Source organism: Charadrius vociferus, unplaced genomic scaffold (assembly GCF_000708025.1).
Source record: "Charadrius vociferus isolate BGI_N301 unplaced genomic scaffold, ASM70802v2 scaffold230, whole genome shotgun sequence".
Classification (NCBI taxonomy): Eukaryota; Metazoa; Chordata; class Aves; order Charadriiformes; family Charadriidae; genus Charadrius; species Charadrius vociferus.
Genome location: NW_009646500.1, coordinates 2,587,287 through 2,610,752, shown reverse-complemented (window position 1 = coordinate 2,610,752; position 23,466 = coordinate 2,587,287). Strand labels below are relative to the sequence as shown.

The 23,466-nt window shown below is 39.0% G+C and overlaps 2 protein-coding genes across 2 annotated transcripts in view; one reads left to right on the top strand and one right to left on the bottom strand.

Annotated features, from left to right (window-relative positions):
• ASF1A (anti-silencing function 1A histone chaperone) overlaps positions 1-3,870 on the top strand; it is an 11,359-nt gene extending 7,489 nt beyond the window's left edge. Inside the window, exons 3-4 of the mRNA XM_009883184.1 lie at positions 973-1,149; positions 3,456-3,870. Coding sequence (XP_009881486.1) covers positions 973-1,149; positions 3,456-3,668 — 390 coding nt within the window. The 3' untranslated portion in view covers positions 3,669-3,870. The remainder of the gene's footprint in view (positions 1-972; positions 1,150-3,455) is intronic.
• The window catches only part of MCM9 (minichromosome maintenance complex component 9), a 46,899-nt gene extending 23,581 nt beyond the window's left edge, over positions 1-23,318 (bottom strand). Inside the window, 7 exon segments of the mRNA XM_009883195.1 lie at positions 11,946-12,065; positions 13,356-13,481; positions 15,958-16,158; positions 17,104-17,185; positions 19,053-19,366; positions 23,002-23,156; positions 23,158-23,318. Coding sequence (XP_009881497.1) covers positions 11,946-12,065; positions 13,356-13,481; positions 15,958-16,158; positions 17,104-17,185; positions 19,053-19,366; positions 23,002-23,156; positions 23,158-23,318 — 1,159 coding nt within the window.
• Between the last annotated feature and the right edge of the window lie 148 nt (positions 23,319-23,466).

Below are 23,466 nucleotides of genomic sequence, written 5' to 3'. Positions count from 1 at the left end.
CATACGTCCTCTGTCCTAAGGCAAGATTTGTTACACCAGAACCATTCTAACACACACTGTTATTACTAACTTTTATTTGCAACACAGGTGTTCATTGTTGGCTTCAGATCTTCATGTAAAATTTTAAATATGAAGTGGTTTCATTTATGCTTAGATTGCTGTTACTTTAAATCCTACAGCAGAATGAGGCATCGCATTTTATCAATAAAAGTGTAGTTAGGAAGTGTTTTAAGGGACTGATGTAAGCTGCACTTTACAAGGCAAATTTTATTGATTATTAATAACTACAGGGCCAAGGTAAGTAAGGAAATTGAGGAAGATTATAAGAGTTGCCCATTAGGATCGCATCCTGGCTGAAAATGTCAGATGTCTTAGAGCGATGATGCATTTAAAAGTGCGTAACAAATGTAAGCACGTGGAAGGAGGTGACAGATAGCTTATTTCTTTCCTAGAAATCTGTGGGACAGTTCAAACCTCATCGTAGCCTGTCCCAGCTCTTCTTGCTGAAGTGTAAATTGCAGTCTGTATTTTTAAGGGTTTAGTCTTGTTAAAAACACAAGCAAATTCAACCTCAGAGGTAAATAAATAAATAAATAATCTTACTCTACTAAATTACCAAGATGGGCTGGAGAATGATGGCACCGTAGAATTGGAGGGATGTTAGTACACTTGCTTGAACAACAGTTCAGCTGATCATATATTTAAAAGCAGTTTTAGATCAAAGCTGTCTAATCACCCATGAGAAATCTCAGCATGCAGTATTACTGTATTCTAAGTAATTCTGTCTCTAGTGAATAGTGTCCTAAATTCAGGGTGGTTGTTGTGAAAGTAGGTATATTTCCTGGTTAACTTGTAGAACAATTTTAAATACAGTCATTACTCAGCTGCTAAGACATACTACTTAAGATTCCCCTGCTAGATAGGCATGTGGTATCAATTTTATTTTAATCCATCTTTCCTTTTCACATTTAGGCTGATGCACCCAACCCAGGGCTTATTCCAGATGCAGATGCAGTAGGTGTAACAGTTGTGCTAATTACATGCACCTATCGAGGTCAAGAATTTATTAGAGTCGGCTACTATGTAAACAATGAGTATACCGAAACAGAACTGAGAGAGAATCCACCAGTAAAGCCAGATTTTTCTAAGGTAAGGCAAGTTTTGTGCTAGTCACATATCAAAGGTATCCTTATTAGAAAGAAGCTTTTAAGAAACAAAACCAAACCCCAAGTGATTCCATAAAGTGCATGGAACAAGGCATCAAATAATGGAAAGGACTTGGGAGGGCAAACTACAAATGCCACCTAGTTGCCATAAATCTGGAGAACATTGAGAAGCCAGCAGCAGTTTCCACTAGCTTGAAGCCTTGGCTGGACTTCACTATTATTTTACACTGACTGTGTGAAATAAACTGCTGGGTTCCTTCTTCCTGCACTGTTCATAAAGTAGTTATATTCTTCAAAAAAAACAGAGTAATCTTTTTTTCTATGACAGTCAACCTGGAAGTAAGCTTTAAGTATTAATTTAACACAGTTGTTATCCAGCTGTTCTGGTGTTAGAGCTGCAGTTTCTGCAAAACAGTAACAAAGAAACTAAAGAACGAGTTACATATAGAGTAAGAGAAGATGGGTAACCTGGTAAGAGCAGGTTGGATGACTGTCTGGTCAATGAACAACTTCACCAAGGAAGTATACAGATTAAGTTTAAAAAAAAATAATTTCTTTATGGTAAAAACTAAACCAGGACTAGAATTAAAAGATGATGTGAAATAGAATTATTTGGAACCTAATACCTTGAGGAGAAGGGTCAATTAAAAATGAAAAACTAGGCAAAATCTTGTGAAATACTCTACCCAGGTAGCCTCTGTACAAACCAACGAGGTTCCATACAGCATCCAGGTTTGTTTTTGTAGAAGATTTTGTGGAGTTGGGTTGGGTTTTCTCTTTATGAAAGCTGACCTAAGTGTATACACACTTATGTTCCAAAGTTGTGTGATGGTGAAAATTTTGTTATTTGTCAAGTTTGCATGAATTGTATGACTAGATGTATGAAGAAAAGAATGGGATAATGCATGTACTGTAATGACTAGGAGAGAGGTAATCCCCATAGTCCCTGAAACTGATCTTTAAATGTAACTAAACTGAATTGGTATGTAAATTGTTTTTTAAAAGTCGCTGATGATTTTCTACGCTTAATTAATTTTCAGGGATCAGATGCTCAGTGTATTCTCAAAATTCAAAATTACTGTTAATTTTGAAGATTCTTAAACTTCTAGTCTGTTCCTTTCTTTTTTCTTTCATTTAAATCATATACTTGTTATTTTGTGTGAATACCAGAATGTTGACTTTCTTTAAGCTCTTGAATTTAGAAATGCCTAGAACTTACTTGTCTTAATTCTCTGATTAGCTTATGTAAAAAGCTAGCTCTGCTTCTAGGAAAAAGAGCAGGAAAAGCTATCATGTATTTGTATAAAAAGTCCTTAATGAGACTTTGGGACAGAATTTAAACATACAAGTAGAATGGAACGTTATTAAACATTTTTAATTGTAATTGATCGGTAATAGACCCTACTATGTGCAAAAAAAGAAATAGTCTTGTTAGTTTGCATAAGGGGTTGGGAAATATTTAATGAGTGCACTTTCTTGGAGAATAAAATCAGCATTACTAACAAAGCAAACTTTTCCTGTGATCAGTCTTAACTTTCATAGTAAGTGGCCAATCGTCTTAAGTTGCCATCCTCCAGAGTTAACTATGTATTATCTTGAAAATAGTGAAAGATTATGAGAAAGTTTTTTTGCTGCATACATAAATACAACATGTTTTCAAAGGAAAATCAAGGCCAGGCATAAGGATAAAATATTATAGACTAATGTCTAGGCACATCCACTGCCACAATATTAAAATCTTCCAAATCTAAGTAATGTTTTTACTTTAAAACTTTAGTAGATAAAATTCAGTTAGTGAAATCAATCTAAAGCATGGTAATACAATTTAAGGAAAGGTTGTACTCTTAAACGAAGGCAGACAGTTGATGGAATTGATACAATTATTGCAAACACCATAAAATTGATGCAAAATTTTATGAAGTACCATGGTTTGCAAAATCTTTGTGGGAGTAGTTATTTGCTTTACTGAAAGCTGGCTAAAATAATAAACACGCTTCACTTGCAGAGCTCTCGTACAGCCTTGAACTCAGTTAAAAATACCCTCTCAAGAAAGCAGTTATTTTGCTGAGTAGCATATTAGAGTAAATGAATGAGTGGTGTGTTTCTGTGAGCATGTTTCTGATCCATAGATAGTAGCTATAGATTCACACTTATATGAATTACCATTTTAAGCAAATCGTTTTACACATACAAGGCTATGGGGAGTAAAAGGGGGAAAAGTCTACATGCACGTGAACTCCAGTTTAAGATGTACACATTACATAATCCATCTATTTTCTTTTCTCCCAGCTTCAAAGGAATATTTTGGCATCTAATCCCAGAGTTACGAGATTCCACATTAATTGGGAAGACAACACTGAAAAACTGGAAGATGCAGAGAGCAGTAACCCAAATCTACAGTCACTGCTTTCTACAGATGCATTACCTTCAGCATCAAAGGGGTGGTCAACATCAGAAAATTCATTAAATGTTATGTTAGAATCTCATATGGACTGCATGTGACTAACCACCACCACCACTTTGGTACTGTACATGTGTTAAACTGTAAAAACAACCAGAACTATTTCCCTCAAATTCCATAAGTACATAGTTGACAAGCAATGTGAAGAACTTGTTTTAAAACATCCTGTAGAAAGTTTATAAAAAAAAAACAAAAACAAATTTGAGCAAATTGTGGAATATAAATACAACTATTTTTAAGTAATTGTCTTTTTTCTCTAATGTGTTATTCTATGTGGTCTAAACCAAACCTGATCAAAGTATGCATATTCTCCCCACCTTCCCCTTTACTTTGTAAGCACTATTAAAAGCTAAAGAAGTTAAAACATTCAGGCAAAATGAAGGAATGATGCCATGTCCTCATCTCTTATATCCAGATTGCCAAACATAAAGTGCCCTTTAATAGCAGCTTAAGAACAAAACTGTCATTAGATGAAGTGCAAAGAAAAAAGTATCTCTTAAGGGGAAAAAAAAAAAAGTCCAAAAATGTCCTCTTGCTGTGAAAGCAGGCAGCACAGTATAATTTTAGGTGCAAGCTTCTTTTCCTTTCAAGGCACATACTTGTTACTTAAAGCATGCAATTTGAGATTTACCATCTGCTATCTTGGATTTTAGGACTACTTTTTTTGTGTGTGTGTTTTAAATCTCCTGCTGCTGCTGTTTAGTCAAACTGGTTTGTTAAGGACAATGTTTCATGTGAATTCGGGTGGGTATCTCAGCAAAGCACCCTTTTTCAGCCACCCTAATAGCACACACAGTGGGAAGGATTCAAGCAATTACTAGAAAATTTAAGCATCAAAAGGAATAGCATGAGTAGCCAAAAAAATGCTCTTCTGCAAGATTATTATGTACAACTGCTGGGTTGGTACATTTATTTTCAGGTACGCCTTATTCTTGTAGTCTTTTTAACTTGTAATAAGGAGCTTAGATGATTTCTTTCAGTTTTTTGAAACATCTGGAATTTAAAACTTTTCTGTTTTCTCTCTACCATTTAAGGCAATCTTATGCACTGGTATAAATCAAGATTCAAACCCTGTTGTGGCAAGTGTGACACACTCAAGAATACGTTGCCTGCCCTGAAGCTCTTGCACTGAGACATCCCTATTACCCAAGGCACGCTTGAAGTTAAAAAGAGCTAGACAGTAAATTGTAAAGACTTAAGACATTATTATGACACTAATAATTGAGTTATTCCTTCCAATCCTCATCAGCCTTATACACTTACCATGACTATATGTGCATTTAAAATTGTACTGTGTCATGTCAGATTACAAGAATATAGTTCTGCTAGTTACTAGTGAACCCTTGTAGGTTCTAGGCCCTTAAAAAGAGGTAAATTTCATGATGATTGACAGTATAGCTCTGAATAAAAATAGAACACTTTCTCCTCTCTTTCTGCATTATCTAATAGGGATGAAGATGTCCCAAGCAATTAGCACTTCTGTCTTTCCACATCATTAGTGAAATTGTCTTCATTTCTAACATGTATATTTTTTTAAATCAAAAAGGAATGTACATGCACATGTTTGTTTCTTGTATGAAAACTCAGCAGTACATGTGGTAGCTGAACAAATTAATGAAATCCATTAATATTTGGAACCCCAATTCTAATGTGTGCTCTTGAAAATCTCTCTGTAATTGTTTGAAACTATGACTGGCAATTTAAAAATATTAACACTCTAATATCTGTACAACTTAACACAAAGAACTGGTCCCCCAAACCAGCAGTTGCTTTACTTGAGGGCTGAAATTCTGTGAACTTTTAAGAAAGATCTTTTGATCTTCAATTATATTGCAATTTTAAGGTCTACAGTGACATTTTGAGATTTTTCATGCACTTTATTGTTCTATTTATAAATCTATTTTAAAGATATCTCTTAAATGTAAGTATGGAAATACCTTGGTCATCTTCTGAAAGAGTGGCAGGCTAATGAAGTCTGCCTTGAGCTAAGGCTACCATACTAGTATTTCAAGCCCTTTCTCCTGTTGAAGATTCAAATGAAAACATGCTTAAGTACAAGCTGTAACCAGAGTCCATTTATCAGTTGCATGAAGGCTTCTTCAAAGCATATGCCACAAAGCAATGGAAGCAAACTGTATTACTGCAATTGCAGAATCAACTATAAAATAGTCAACAAAATAAAGTCACTCAGCAAACCAATGAATTTGGAGAAATCAGAAAGTGAAGATTTATTGTTCTGTTTAGGAGAAAAAAAGTCAACTGTGCACGTGAACTTGGGTGCAATAAAATTCAAGCTAGACCAGATGGCATGATGCTGCAGTAGAATTTGGCACCGCCTTACCAAATACACTAACACATCCTAGATATAGCCGACCCACCGATTACAGGAAAAAGAATAACCCTACTGTACGTGGTGAAAACTGGAGAACAACCGTACCTCACGATCTTTGCAAGAGAAATGGTCTTTCTGTGCTTTTTGAGAGACTGGATGCCTCTCGGGTCTCCTACAACTTTGTCCAGATCTTAGCAGTCCATACACACTGTCTTCTGAATATCACATTTCCTGGCAAAATCACATTCAAGAGCCACGGAATTTAAGAAACCAAATTCCAGTACTCCAGAGGCTGCAGGTCTGATCATCAGGCAACATCACAGCACAAACTTAGTACCTCTGTAAAGACTTGTCCATGATCTGAAAATTTTAAAACAACGGGTCTATACACATGACGTATATACAGCTGGTGCAGACAGCACAGCATTACAATTTCAAGATTGAAGATGAGTTCACCTTCCTACGAACCTCCACTTGCAGAGACCGCCAAGATGCAAGGGAATGCTACAGGTTCTATTGACAGGACTGGTGATGCATCTCACTGTGTTTTTACCTCAGGTAAATAGACTCAGTTCCATTAGAAGATTGTGATAATGCTTACCAGAGGTTGTTATGTACAAGGAAGTAAACGGATCAGACAAGGTAACGTTAGGGATGAAAAACGTGAGTGGGGTTATGTCTAGCTTGATAAAAACTTGTCCCTTCATCTTACAGTCATTGTGATTTATTCATGTATGACCTTCAGTCTGAATTACTACGACACTCAGAAGAATGTCTAAGGAAGAAGAGCCAGCTGGAGTCACTAGGGAGGCTTGTTAAGGGCAAAATCCAGGTTTGTATCTGGAACTTAAAAAGCAAAGGCCCTTTCAAGAGGGAATGGAGGGAGGATACACTTCAACATTTCCAACTTTCAGTAGTGCTGGTTTGGAGGTGTGGCTGGGTACTACCTGTCCATGGTGTGAGGGATGTGACTGGCCTCCCTGCAGATGGAGAAAATCAGGATGGAGGTGCATGGTACAAAAGGCTACACCCAAAGTGAGAGACAACAGCTACGTGGTAACAGCAGTGCTACGAACTAGCTGAAATGTGAGGAACTTTTCAGGAGTTCTTGGGTCTCCCTCCAAAACACCCCTGGACCACGAGAAAAGGAGGGCTACCTTTCAACATAAGGGGGTCCTCCAGCTTGTCCTATGTCACTAGAAAGGTGTGGCAGACCTACACTGATACAAACTGGGAAGAAGCAGGGGCTTTATGGTATGGTAAACGGAATCCTGAAGACATGTGATATCCATCCTGAAATCAACTGCTTGAAATGTTTGCCATTTCAACAGCAGGATAAAAAAGTCTGATGAAGGCCTGCCTGGATGTATTTTGCCAAAAGCGTGGAAGACCTGAAACCTCCAGCCAACATGATGATGTTGCTCCTGCAGTAGTTCCTGTCCATCCTAACTACAGGTCTTCAGATACAGATGTATGAACAGACCAAAATTTCTGACGACAGATATCTACATGGTTAAATAATCTTTTGCATGCAGGTAGTCAAGGCCAGCTCTGATTCAGGACAAAGCTATCTTGGAGCAGCATTATTCAGTGGAAATTAAGGGAATTTAAGGATCTGCAAGAGATGAGACATTGTTACAGATGTGGCGTATTTCTGGTGAGGTTTGATCACAACTTCAAAATTCATTCCTTGAAGAAGTCTAGCAGACTTCCTGCAGAGTTAAGGCCTCTTCAGTTTGAGGCCCAGCTGTTGAAGGAACAGCCAATGAAGTCATGCTCTCGGGAAAGTATTTTCAAGGTACATGCTGATAGAAAATACTTCAAGTTCATGTATAATGATGATTATTCAGGAAAACAATGAGGAATCTTGTGGTAGCAGTGAAGATCCAAGAAGAGTGGCCTAAAGGCTGCATCTCTATCAGGGCCAGGGTATGGATCCACAGTGGAAAACTGTGGATTCCCTGGCATTCCCTTGGCCTGTATCAACTAGGGAATGCTCAGGGACAGTTTGGGGATCTACAAACAGGGAAAAATGTCTCCAGTTTCAGTGTCTTGTGTACCTCAGGATACTAACACCATGTTCTTTATTCATTACCGTAGCTGGGTGGCTCACGTCAGCCACTTTGAATTGGTGTCTAATGGATCAGAGAGACCTGAAGCCTCTTAGCACCTGAAGCCTGCCTAGCAGGGAGAGGCTTACTCTGAAAAAAGAGAATGGTGGTTTCCCCTTGAGTTAGTTGCCTTCAATGAAAAGAAAAAAAAAAACCAACATAGTAGCAAACTGCTGTTGGCATGATATGGACAATGTTAGACATTGCAAAATGTCAGCAAAAAGGCAGTACTCTCAGGGCTCTGTAGAGGCTGTAAGGGGAGAGGTCGGAAGGCTGCATTTCATACAGCTCAGGAAGGCGTATTGTACAGAACTGGGGAGCTGGAGAAACAGTTGATAGTCTCCCAGGTTTTTAGACAAGCTGTCCTAAATACAGTTCACAGAATTCTTTAGGCAGTCCATCTGTGGAGGGACACAACACCAAACAAAACTTTGCAGAAATGTGAACAGCCAAATACGCACCAGGAAGCAGCAGAATGACTCTGGCCCTGATGTCCACAAGCTCCAGACCCGCCAGCAGCAGGCATGTCTTGGTTCCTGTCCCTATGGACTCAATTGATCGCCACAGATCTCAAGCTCCAGGGGAAAATGAAATATTTTCTTACTAGTGATTATCTTATCCAATTATGCATAAGCAGCACTACAGCTCTGGGGACTGCAAAACAGTTGGTTAAACTCAGTGGTAAGGTGGGAACCATCAGAGAGAATTTGTTAAACCTCACTAAGTCTCTTTTTTACCTGGAAAACTATATACCAATTTATAAAAATTAAAGGTACCTGAATGACTCCCTGTAATTCTCAGATGAGAGGCTAGGGGGAGAATGAACCAGGCCTTTACAAAAACTAAACACTGTGTAGACAGAACCAGGCAGTAGGACAGATGGTTCCCCTGTCTTTTATTTACAAATCAGAAAGTCCTATAGAGGACGAAGAAATTTTTGCCACTGAGTTGTGGAATGTGGGTTGGCCTTCTGGCTGCCAACTTTCACTAAAGAGATTTGGGAGGAACAAGCCCCAGTTCCTCATAAAAGTCATAAAACTTGCAGAGAACTCTCAACAGAAAATCTCTATTAAGTGTTCACAAGAAAAGCAACCTAATAAAAGATGTGAACTCAGAAATGCTATCTATATCTAGAGAGTGGAGGTAAAGTTATGTTTTTACCCACAACAGAGAAAAAATTACTGGTCATTTGTAAGGACTGTTTGCAGCAAGCGGTTGACTTGAGCCTGTTGGTGAAATAAGAAAGATGAAGATCTTCCATGCCGATTCACTCGAACAAGAAAGCAGGGTGTTACCCTGGGTCAAACTTACTGAATCAGGCAAAACCCATCTGATGAAGCACAGACTTTGTTTAAAAAGCGCTGGGGGAGGCAGGAACCTGACTGAAAGAGCAGAGGTGCAACAGCAAATCAAGCTGTGGAGTTAGGTCGCTGTTTTCTGAAATTCTGCGAGGCAATTCCAGTTAGGTCCAGATGGACCTAACATGACACCGCAGGGCCCCAAGGGATCACAGTGGATCTCAAAGAACATGATACGTAAGGTAAAGTAGGAAAGAAAGGGAATTTTGGCACAAGGAGAATGTTAATGATCTAACAGGCTGTCCTGGTACCAATAAATGCTTATACAGAAAACCAGGGAAAACTGATGTGACAGACAGTTTTGGAAGCAGAATTCTAACTCTACAGTTGATAAATAGCTCGTGTCCTAAACCAGTATGGGATGTGTAAAGGTTACAAGACGTGGTAATGCACAAGATCTTACCAAAGGTGGGTTAGATATCAGCAGTTTTCTCTAAAAGAGGAATCCAAATGTAATATGGCTTTTAGCACTTCTCCAGGGTTTACCAAATCTCAGGTGTGTCTTTTGGCCTATGTGGACAGTAATCCCAGAGCCAGCAATTAAACTACAATCCAGACTGCTTTTTATATAAAGTAAGGAGCTAGCTGAAAGTAGAACTTATGGATTTAGTCTTTGTACCCTGGAGGGAAAAATGTGTATTAGGACGCTCCTCTCATGGGAAAGTAGAAACTGGTAATTTGAAGTGTGAAATTACAACAAAGAAAGTAAAACAATTTAATAATTCTCTAAACTCATCATTTGGAGCCTCTGCACAGAAAGCAAGTTGACAAAATCAATGTTAGGTACAGTTATAGACACATTCATAAGTAAGACAGTCCTTGCACAGGGAAGGCAAAGAAAATAATTCAAACAACATCCAAACTCCTGGGCTAGAAATTAACACTTCAGTCCAACAGTTCTAACCATGAAAAGGTTCCCTGAAATTAAACTAGAGTTAGTAAGATTTCTTGCTAGAGACTCAAGTTTCACTTGTGATAAGGGTTCTAAAGAATTTCAAGGTGGAAATTTGGTGCACCTGCTGTCAGATTTCAGGAAGAAGCAGCGGGAGCAAGGAGAGGGAGAAGCTTTTTAAAATATAAGGAGTATTTTAAGTGAAAGGTAGAAGATCCAAAGGACCCAAACCAATCCTTTCACAAGGTGAAATTCCATCTTCACATATCATTACAGCTGATTCTATGGCACACATACCACAGTAAGCTTGTAAACTGCAATATTGGTTTTCAGGGAAATGTCTTTGAACCTGAATATCATGGCAGAGCTGGAAACCAGATCATACAGAAAATGAAGCGCAGCAGGGGGATGTAGTGAGGAAGGCAACAGCAACATCAGAGGCCAAGAGCAGCTGACACGGGGAGATTACTACTGACAAAAGTGGGCAAGGCATTGAAATGCACGGCAAAATTTCACTCCAGGTCACTGTCAGTCCCCTAGCAAAATTTAAATTACCCAGCCTGTTCTCAGTTCTTAACACAGAACAAAGGGTGGAGAAAGGTTATGCTGAGACAAAATGTTCTCTCTGGCTTCTCTCCAGACCTATTTGTCAACAGTTTGAATGGAAAACCAGAGGCATATGTGTTTCATAACTAGTTCCCTGCACACAAGAGTGTATATGTTCAACATCATGTTCCACTTCCACAGCTAAGGGAGACCCAGTATACACACATACACATAGCTACGGAACAGGAAAAGATTTATTTGCTGGTTTTCCCATGTAGAAATAATGCTGTTTCCCAGACATAAAATGAAAAACAGCACTATCTGAGAAACATTCAAGTTTCACAGGCTAGCTGAGACACTGTGGGTTATCCCTAACTATTTTGTGATTTTGAATGTGCTAGTAATACAGTCATTTGCTCAAATAAAATCATTTGCAGAGGTAATTTGACCCTGCACATTGTCCCCAGAAGAGTTTGTAAAGATACCTGGCATTCAGAGCCAGCTGGGACACACCTAAATTTAACAAAGGGAAAAAAAAAAAAAAGAAAGAAACGAAAAAACCCAACTCTGAAACCATCTTGAAACCATCTTTATGAGTAAGACATAATTCCTCAGCACAGGGGTGAATTTCCAGAAAGTAAGCAGAAGTCAATCTGGCACCCAGCCAGAACATAGAGAAGAACAGAAGAGAGGAGAGTATCTGTTTAGGAGAAAGCAAGTGATGCTAGCCCATCACACAGTGTGAGCCCTGGAAAGATGTCAGATTTGTCATAGCTAGGAAGAACACTAAAAATACAGGTCCAGATCATCCTCTGCTAACAAAACAGTGAGAGATGCCTCTGGATGAGGTTTGTAAGGATCCCTGTTCGAAGCTCATCACACTGCTTCACTGATACAGAAGAAAGGGCAGGACTGCCCTTCTGCAGAGAGTCATGTTAGGCCTCATAGGCCTCCACGGCAGTTCTTTGCTTCAACTGTGCTCATACAACATAAGCACATATGTTCATCTATGTAGAAGGCCTCTAGATAAATATACTCCAGCAAAAAAAGTAAAGTGTTCCAGCTGAGGAAGCACATACCTGCACTTGTAGATCCAATTCCTGCAGTAAGCACAGACCGTGGTATTATCTTTACTGCATACTTGAGAAACTGAGATTTCCCCGTACCTGGGTCTCCAACCAACAAAAGATGAGATTCACCTTGAGGGAAAACATTGACGTAGGAGTAGACGGTTCATATACAGAGAAAGATATACACAAAATGCTCTGCATTAAATAATACTTCTTATTATTCACCTAACGTTTAGTACTACATATACATAATTATCTATAATTCTGTTTAAGACTGCACTATTTATTTGGTGTGATAAATATTCTGTTTAATAAAAGCATCCAGTCATATTGCTGCACCCAAACCAAATATTTACAATGAAATATTTTGAAAGTATTAACAGGTATTTGACACACCTTCCCTAAAGTGAGTTCTTAGATTTCAGAATACTCAACTCATGCTTGAACATGAAACAGAAGGATACCATGGTTTAGTTATCATTCCACTATTTAGTTACTTAAATTATTGTCCACTATTCAGTTACTTAAATTATTGTGAGAAGGACTAATAAAATCAGCAGGTTGTTTTTCTTAACTAATTCTGTTACACTGCCAACAGTTACACAATTTAGTAATATCAAAACAATGCAATTACAGAAGTAAATAATTTGACTACTACAATCTCACTGAAGTGTTCTAAAATTATTTCATTGTCTTCTACAAAACATTAATACAGCTTCAAATATAAAGCCTATAACTTTATTTAGCTGCTGGAGCATTAAGAAAATCCTGTATTTGTACATACACACATATTATTTTAGAATTATTATGACCTACATAGATTATGACCTGCGTACCACCTGGCACGTGGCATATTTGCCATCTAATAACAACAGAAGGAGAATCAGCAGGCAGATAACTTACAGTAACAGAACTGAGATGTGCTGACAATCACAGATGGAAAAGTCTGGCATTAGGAAGTAAAATGAATCCTTTAATTTTTCCTTTCAATGTACTATAGTCATCTACATTAAGGAAACATTAATATTCCATCCTTTGATGCCAAATACTGCTGGGAATATTCTACTAGAAATCATTTCAAAACGTCACTCAAACAATAAAAAGTGAGTTTATGTTTTATCTAAAACAACTGCCTTTAATATTCTACCTAATGGAATCCTGAACACCTGCTTTTAGTGGGTTTTATTTGGGAAAAATTAAAATAAAAAGAGGAAGTCTAGACACCCACTTTATTTGTCTGAGATTCTTGAAGAATACTCAGCATTAATCAAAAATTGCTCTCACTCAAGAAAATGGGATCATTATGCTTCCGAAACCTTACTGGTTTGATTTTGGAGCGGGGAAGGGAGGGATGTGGGTGAAGACAGGGATGGGAACAACTGTTAGAAAGGATGTGATACTATAAGAAACAATACTAACCTCTGATTCGAGTTCCAGTAGCATCAGTCCTCTGTACACCACCAGCAAGCACCATGGCTACAGCCAACTTCACCAGGTACAATCCAAAAACTTGAGGGCATAAGCTAGCCAAAATTTCATTCCTCCCTAGAACAGGAGGAAAAAATAGCACTCAGCACTGCCCTAAGAGTAAAATTTGATTTCCCACAGACTCCTATGTACACTTAAAAGTCCTATATACACTGACAAATAATTGTCCTATGTCCATAGTCCTGCGTCCACTCACAAATAATTTGGGTCTGCTTCCTGACTAAGAGGAACAGGGTAGGGAGGAGATTTTTTTCTACTTTTTTTTTTTTTAAATGGGACCCAAAGCAGTTGTTTGATCCAAACTTCCTTCATTATAAGGAAGTTAAGTCTTCCACAGTCACAAGCAGCAAAGCCAATCCTATCACAATTTAAGGAATGTATGATCTGGATATAATGAAAAAAGGCACTAACGAAATGCCATGATGCAAATTCTTTTGTTTCACAGGTAAAAGTGTAGGGGCTATGAAGAGTAAAACTTAAAAATGTCCAAACTTCCAAATAACCACTTGAAGACTGGTGTGCTGTACATTTAAGAGAACTAAGAAAACATCTAACACTTAAAGTATTTTGCCCTAAACCTGTGCAGCCATAGCATGGCTCATTTTCTCATCTTCGTCTTGAATCTCCTTCTCCTTTGACACTTCTGTGCCAAAGGTCCCTCTCCTCCTCCCTACCATAGTCTCTTTCCAGCAACAGAATATTTCAGTCTGCTATGATAATGTTATTGGCTTGCAAGGTGCGTAACAGAATTAATTCTGCCTCTTGAGATTCTGACACTAACAGCACATGAGGGATCACAGGTTTGATGCCACACAGTACTCCCATTGCTAGGGAATAAAACAGACAGATCAAATTTAGATGCAAGTACATGGTACTGGCAAAATATGTAAGCACCTAATAGATGACTTGAGGTATATATGTTTCTTGTTGAGATCTTCTGAGGGAATTAACACATTTTTGTCCCAAACCAAAATTTTAAAAACTTTGGTCAGCCATAGCATAACTCAAGATTTAACTCCACAGTTGCCTTTATTTGCCTTCAGATTCATTTGCCTTGGCAGAGCTAAGCAGCAGTTCTCCTTCTTCCTAGATAGTATCCAGAAAACAAAGTCACTTGCATAAGTTCTCTCAGAGGCCTGCCATGGTAGACTTTGTCAGGACACTAAATACACAGCATCGGGAATTGACTGACATAAAATGCAGTAGTAACTGCCATTATCTCTTGAAAAACAGTAAATGTACATACATCCTGTTGTGAAATGGCTTGTACCTTAGACTCGTTAGTCAAATTTGATTCCTGCCCTCACCTAAGGGGACTCAGATTCAGACAAACAGACTGAAACAGACATCTTGGACAGTCAGGGTCCTTCTAATTTCCACCCAAATATTCTTGTAGCCACTTAGTATTAATTTATTTGTTCTGAACAGGTAATATTGCATAAAACCACATTGCTCCCTGCAGGCTTCCTAAAATTGTCCTGAGAATGAAAGATTAAATGGGATCTTCAAAAAGGATCCTGAATTACTTTCTGAACAGTTCTAACCAGGGTGATAAGAAATGTTCTCATTCCAAACAGCAAGGGGAAGAAATATTCTCGTTCCAAACAGCAGGAAGCTAGCAATTAAATTGCTTTCCAGGAAATGCAGTTCTGAAGAATCTTTGCCATTGACAAGATCTCCGATTTCTTATGTGAGCGCTCTAATTCTTAAGCTGACATGAGAAATATTCCCACCTGCCTTTCCTCATGTTGTCTTTTAAGAAGAAAGACTAAGACCTTTTCAGGGTTTTAAAACACGGAGTGTTTGCCTGAGACAGTTCAGTGACAGAGATCCTAAAAAGTCCATTGTGGTTCCCCATGGTTCAGGAGGAGGCACTCGGATTATGGAGAGGGACAGAGTTCCAGACACAACTCCTGCCAATTCCTAGGTGGCTGACTGCAGACCATGGTAAGTTTAGAAGCCAGTGTACTAAACACTCTGGCTGTTCTAGAAGCCACTGTGAATTGGGGAACTCTCCATATTTGCCAGGAGGCTCCACAGCACTTAAATCACAGGTCTAGGCATCCAAGAGTTAGGTTAAAGATGAGATGTGCTAAACTCTGTAGTAAAGATTCACAGCTTAATTTGGGATGCAGAGACAGTGAGTCACATCCCTCACCACAGAGTCAACAGCTATGCTGACTAAAAGCAGATCTGGTCCGCACCATTTCTTCTAAGAGGTATGCTTTTCCTTTCTTGATTATAAAACACTTTTCTTTTTTCCCCCTGAACTTATATTGCTTCTCATTTCTTGTTAATAAATGTTCCACAAAACACTTGGCTAGAAAGCTCAAAAGAAGGAAGATCAATGCAGTATCTTTGGTACTTTTTCCCCCAGTAATATTGAAGTAAGAATTTCATATTCCTGTTCTGGAAAAAACATATTTTTGGAGGAATGGGTGGTGGGACAGGATAATGGGGGACAGATGTGTTCAGTCACTGATTTCCTCTATATCTGAATGTGTGTTCTACTTAAAAGCTTTCGACTACTAACCTGCTAAGGGATCATTCCTATGCTTTTCCCAGAAGTCTTCAAATTCCTTGCGGACTTCTTCATCAATTACAACCCCTGCTAGCTGCTCATTGTTTACTTTAATGTAGTTGGCTTTCAAAACAAGCTCCAAGTCACAGCGTGCACCCTCATGGAAAGGTTTCCACCTCTGCATTACCACTCCATACACTGTGATGTCATCTCCTGGTGGTGACAACAAAAGTTAGTAAAGTAACGTCTGACCTGAGATATGTCAACTGTAATGCATAATAATGCCATTGAGATCTTGCGTTACCGTTAATAAGGTTAAAAAAACCCAACAACAAAAAACAAACCTCCCTCAGTTACTGGAAATCTAAACCAAACATTAGGTAGATTGCTTATGTCTGTGGTAGGAAGTTGCTATGTCTTTCTACTTCTGTTTAAGGTAGGTGAATTCTTAAAGATATACCTCTGCTTGTTTCCTTTCTTAGCAAAGAGGAATTAATGGTAAACTGCAGAAGCTCTTCTTTCAATTAGATTTACTACACAAAAAATTTAGTCAAAACTTATTGAACTTCTAGTAACCTTCGTGATGAATTCCAGAATCACTCATTAACATTCTGGCCACAGTGTTCTTCTGAGAAAGTACAGTCAGAAATTAACTTCTTGTGGGGACATGCCTATCTGAGAACTTTTAGTCCATTCTTCATACATCCTCCTGACAATTAGCTTCCTTTTCAAATGCCAAGTAGCTTTTTCCACCTATTTTCCACCTTTTTTTCCAGCACTCCTTAGATAGGAGGTCAGGTTACCTAGCTCTCCGAATCTAAAGAGGGGCAGCACATGCTATGTGATGGTGTGGACCAATTTCCTCAAGAGGTCTGGTGTTCCCACACTAACAAGATTTAATATACTTTCTGTATGTCACAACACATTACTTATTGAAACTGGTGTGTCAAACAGTCAAGATGTAACATGGAAATGTATGACATTTCCTAGAATAGCTGCCATGCTAACGTCCAAGCCGAAACAGCAACATGACAGATGGACATATCTCATTCAACAAGCCCTCAGATTGGGAACAGCCTGCTTGGGAAAGACTCATCTCAAATAGAAATATAAAAACGCTTGTGGTACAAACATATGCAGTACATGCTGTATCCTCACCAGACTTGCAACTGTCCACTAAGTCATCTTCTAGAACAACCACCATGCAACGAGGGATGCTTCCAACAGACAGTCTTTGAACCTTGGGGACAGGAAGAAAAAGCACTTCTTAAGAACAGCACCCTTCAAAAGCCATTTATAGCTGCTCTGGCTTAGAGGACCTACCTTCCTTTCCTGGAACTGAGGTCAGTCCTTGCTTTTTCTCACAAAACTTAACCAGTAAAGATGCCACTGCTGCCATGAACTTAATAATGGAAGTTTAATGCTGATATTGATGGGAATGCAATTGGATCTTAAATTAGAAGAAGCTGCTCAATCTTGGGAGGTGGTGTGTGATTTCAATATCTTGCTGAAGAAAGCTCACTAGAAGTGGTCATTTGAAAGAGCTGTTGTTTGGGGGTTTTTTTAATAATTTGAGATATTTTTAGGTGCTTCTTCAATATGCCACGTTTACTTTGGGTACTGAAGCATGTCCATGGGTTAGATAGCCCTTCACTGAAGTATATACTGAAAGATTATTCTCTATATTTTTCTGATATTTAACCATAATTTGACAGGTTGTGACACCTAGATGTCAAGGTTTAAATCAACAACAGGAAAAAACAAATCACATACAACCAGCCAAATGTATATTGACAAATGTGCCAGTAACTCCTATAATACTTTTTCTTTTCTCCAGGGCAAAGCACATGCAATCTTGTCACAGTCTATTTCCAACCAGCAATCTTTCTGTTTACACTTAAAGCTTGCAATAGTTTTTAGAATATCCATGACACAAGAACAACAGTCAGAAGCACCTTTTCATTCTGCAGCACAGGTCATATGTGCTAGAATTCTAGATTTATTCACTCTCTAGTGCCTAGCAAGGTTAATTCACCCTTGTGTATTATCTAAATGGCCACAGGCTGTTCACATCACTGTCAGTACTGGTGGCACATACAAAGTTACTTGCAGAGCTCAACAGGAAACACGAGTGAAATTCATTCCTGGTTTAACCTTACTGTGTTTAATAAGCCCATGCTGCTGAAAATCCTTCCCATCACAGAAATCTGTATGTCACACAGTAAAACAACAAAAAAAAATCTTATAGAAACCATACGTCAGAAACCATCATAATATAAACATGCAGCATAGGCTTATTTCCTAGAAATAGTTTTATTGCCTTACTTTTTTGCTATTCTGAACTTTAAAGAGCTTCATTTCTAATTTCATGCATTTCTGTTTTCATACATATTGCATGTAGATTGGCACCCCTATCCTCTTAATTTATAAAATCAAAAGCCTCAAACAACTGAAGAGATCTTAGAAAAGACTTATGAAAAAGACATTCAACATAGAAATAAACACAGAAACATTGCCTGCAATATACCGTAGTTATTCTCAATTTTCATACAGTGTAGATTTTCTTGTGCCAGTTTTGTCTTAGCTATGTGCTACTCTAAAAAGAGGCCCGATAGTTTCTTACTCCTCCAGCTTAGCTGTACTTCCACCCAGGACGACCTTCAGAAAAACAAATGCAAATTCTGTGAGGAGCACATATTCAATAGTTGTTGAATTCAATATTGGCTAAAGGGAAAAGATATTTGCAGACACTATGTATTGACCATACTGCACCACTACAGCTGGCCTTGGCCACCCCTGGGCTAGCTATAGTCCTTAGAGAAACAACTCAAACTTGGTGTTACAAGGATTCAGCATGGAAATTTAACCTATGCACTGCCCCAGGTGGTTTGTATGATCTGGAATGGAGTTACCTAATAATGGAAGTCTAATCAACAACTTAATTCTGACGTAAGCATGAACAGTTTCACTAAAATTAGCAGAGTTACCTTATTCCAGCAGGAAATTAAGACTGCAAATGCCTTCTTTAGTAAGTTAATCCTTTTCATACTTGAAACATCCATAACTTAATATCCTCCCCTTTTTCTCCATCTTTTTTTTTTTTTTACCTGTTCCTGAATTTTGATTTCTTGATAGTCTCTGCAGCAGGTAGAAGAGGTTGTTCCAGACAGACACGTGAACTTGGTTGAGTTGCAGCCTTCTTCATTAAGACAGGTTGATGGACGACAGAATGCATAGTACTGTTCAAAGTCAGCCTTCACAACAAACACGTGCTTGCACTTATTGCAGATATAACTTCGTTCAAACTCCAAAACTTTCACCAAACTGGTACGTATGACCGTCCCAGTAACAGACAAAAAGTGACCCACATCCCTGGTTTTAGGAATGTGCTCTCGAGTCAGCTCTGGGCAAACAGGCAAACCTGTTAAACAAAATTACGTGCAGCATAAGGCTATGCATATAAACATGGACTTACAATGCTACAGTTACTTACAGTTAAACAGAAGGACCAGAAAAAATGCCAGACATATTAACAGTAGCCATTGTTATGACATTTTTATAAATGTGATTCAAAATTGTACCCTAAGTCTGATTCACTGGCCTCAGATAGTGAAAAATATCAGACACTGAGCAGTAACAGAAAATGTTGCCATTTTACTCTCCTGGTCTTGCCGAGGGCTGAAGAGTCATGAGCAGTTTCCATTCATGGAAATAGCTCCCGATGGTCTCAGATCTATTTATTAATTTAAAAGACCTTTTTGCAAATGCCATTTATTCCACAACTGGTTTATCTGAATTACAAAATTTTAGTTATGCTACTTAATTGTGGTTCGGTGTTATTCCCACATTTAAACAAGTGTAACTCCTGATGTAGTGTGAATTCTCAAGTCTAAACAAATTTAAAATTCATAGCTTGTGAGCATTTGACCTTAAATCCACATTGCATGCCAGTAAACCTCAAGCACAAGGAAGATGGCATAAAAAGAATATAAAGGGGTTATGAACACAACCAAAACAAATTCACTTACACGTTCACATGAATAATGACAGAACATTTTTGTGGTGCTTGCTCTCCTTTAATTCCACCCCAACAGCCAGTTCTGTGGTGTACTGATCCTGCTCCAGCGTTCACCCGTGTGGCCATCACTTTGCACCACAGTGGCTGAAATCCTCAGGAAGATTAATCTACTTCAACAGCCTATAAAGTCTTTATAAAAATAAGTGGTCTCTGAAATGCACACCTGATGATAGCATCAAAATATGGGCTCTTCAGAAGCTAGTATATGAACTACAATATACTAATAATGATTAACTTAAAAAGAAATTACTTGCTCTTAAAATAATTTCTTAGTTTTACTTTCAAAATAGAGCTATGAAACAGAGATGCAAAATAATAAATCTGCTGGAAAATGATGTTTCTAAGGGGATCAAAACTATTTGTGCATTTAGGTCAAATGTTCTTAGTAGCTCTGGCTGCTAAATAAAGACATCATATATTAATTTCAGTGTTTGCAAAATTCAATGCTTTGTTTCAGACATACTGAAACATTCTGTTTTGATGCTTTTAAGTGAAGTGTTTGACCTTTTGCTTTTGTTTAAAGAAATATTAAGCCAATTTAAAAAGGTAAAAGAATAAAATAAAAAAAAAGCTCAACAAGCTTTGCAAAATACAACACATCTTACACTAGAGAGAGCTGCAGCACTGTTGTCAGGGTATATGATATAATCATCTCTGTGAATACTGAAGAGACAAGAGTCTGGACGGGGAAAAAAAAAAGCCTTCATTCTGATCATATTAGACTGCTTGACAAACTCTTTATTAAGTATGTGCCTCCTTGAATCAGCTTTACTATATTAATAATAATGTGTAAAACTGAACTATTAGAAGCAGCTTGGTCATCAGTATCAGACACAGCGGTGCTCAGGCTAACAGTCAGTAAGGAAAAATCTTTTAATGGATTCGTAGCAAAAGGAGGTGTTATACAATCAATTTCCTACAATGCTAAAATTCAGATAAAGTACTTAATCTTTTACTTTCTTCAGTGAACCCAGGGTAATCATCCATATTAATCACTGCATATTGACACTCCTTCAGTCCTTCTTTGAAGTCCTAGATGCCCTGTCCATACTGGTATGAGCAAGCTAAGATTGCATTCTTATACCTAGCATAAGCAAAAACACTTTTCCTCACTTCGGTCCAAGCCTGACACGCAGATCCCCTCAGCCCCACTCTGGGTAGGTGCCTGCCGCTCCCACCAAGAAGAGTACACCACCTTCTCCTCATTCCCATTTGACATGGGAATGGGAAGCTGCACTCCAAGACAACAATCCTGAAGGCAATCAGAAGCCAGCATCCACTTAAAAAGTGACAGTATCATGGGGAAATTTAGGCAGAAAAAAGCCTATAGATCATTTAGCTTACTGCTTTTGATTCTTCAGCAGCCAGCCTTTTAATGGTACAGAACACAAACCAAACTACATGGACAGATGTTCTTTTGATCCAGCTGGATCACATGAGGATAACCACTCCCCTGCCCTTTCCCTCCTGTTTAGTGATGAATTTGTGAGTCTGCCGACTACCTTTTTCCATCAATGATCAGTCAGACTTGCTTTTATCAGTTATTAAAACTATTTGACCAAACGTCGCTAATTTTGCCTGAGGTTGATTAGGGAATATTTAGAAAAAAACATCACTGTGGAAGAAATGGGCAGCTCCAGCAATAGCCTGATAATAGGAGCAGGAACGTCTTAAAGACACCACTACTCACGCAGCGATCATTTGCCCCTTTACTCCCTCTAATACTTCCTGGTAGCTTATAAAATAATCATACTTGGAGTAAAAAGAATTCTGTTTTCATGCTGAAGCCCTGAATGACGCAAATGCATCCTAGAACACTAGGGGGAAAGTTTTTATAGCTTTTATAGGTACAGGGAAATGCCTGACATTTCAAATTGTAGTACAACACAGAGGCCATCCTTTTACACCACACACTCTGCAGTTGTATACAACCGTCATTACACCTCCCTCCCCCCCCTCCCCCCCTTAGAAACCTGGAGAAAATAGCATTATGAGAGCCACAGGCTAATTATATTTCTGATGTATATGTTTTAATGACAATATTTTTAATGGAACCTACTGGGACAAAAGACAAGTCTATTTAACAACTGTGATTCATCCAAGTTCAAGCTGCCAAAAGAATGAATGATCACAAACCACTCCAACACGGGGCAGGGGAGAGAAACACGGGTCGCCAGCTCTTGACTTTGCAGCCTAGACAGCTCCAAATAGTTACCATCTGTAATGACCAGAAGGGACTGTGCCACTGTTGACCCAGTTTCCCACAATAAGCAAAATAGGCATTTTAACCCCAGAACCTGCACTCCACACTTACCACACCTCAAAGCTACTAAAAACTTCCTAGTAATAAAGAATAATGGCTTATCAACTGGTAGTGGAAAAAAGGACAAAATCATCTATCAACGATCATGCCTTCCAACAGTTCATTCCAATTTTGTAACAAGCAATTTTATAACAATTAATTAAGCGTAAAAATTTGACAATTTCAGATTAAATTGTTAGACGACAACTCAAAATTTAATCTTTGCCTGTTCTGGTAGATGGGTGGCGCTGACAGAGACCGTGAGCCAACTGACCCGGTAAGGAAGTCAACCTGCAAGAGAATCTACGAACTACGTATCTTCCCCTTCAATTTTTTTTTGTTTTCTTTAGACCTTCTGGCTAACAAGAGAAATAATGCGAGACCAGCCGCTGATTTGAGGAGTCTTTCTGCCACACAAAGGCTTTGGTGTAAGTCCCAACCCAGCAACAAACGCCAACCACTGCAGGCACGCCACCAGGGACGACCACAGCTTTCTTCCAGGTTGGTCTATGCAACTCCACGTGTTCTTTTCCGTTTTAATAAACACCAGCCATTCACTCTTGGTTTAAACACTCAAACTGCAGGAATTACACGTGCTCCTTCCCTTGATGCCCAATAGCTCATTACAGAACAAGTGCACTGGGCCACGCTGACGGGGAGAAGCCCCACCACTCACCCGACACCCTGGCGTGGAGGTTCTGCTTCACGCTGAGCTGTGGAGGGGTGGCGGTGGCGGCGGCAGTGACGGTCTGCAGAGCTGCCAGGGCGGCCCGGCGCAGCGCGCTGTCGAAAACCGGCAAGACCTCGCTGGGGAAGGCGTTGAAATACTCCCATGTTGGCCTCGAAGAGCGGCAAGGCGTCGACGACGACGGGGTAGTGGGCCTCCTCGTCCGCCTCCCTCAGGATGCCCAGGATGTCCTCCCGGTGGTACTCCAGCACGTAGGACTCGAAGACCTGCCCGATCAGGTTCACCTGATCCGCGCTCAGCGCCATGTCGCCCCTGCGCGGCGGGCGGGGGAGAGGAAAGCCGTTACAAAAGCCAGAAAAGCTTCGGTAAGGCCACGCGCCACTTGGAAAACAAACAAACAAACAAACAAACAAACAAACTTAACTTTTCACTCGGAAAAGCCCATCACGGACC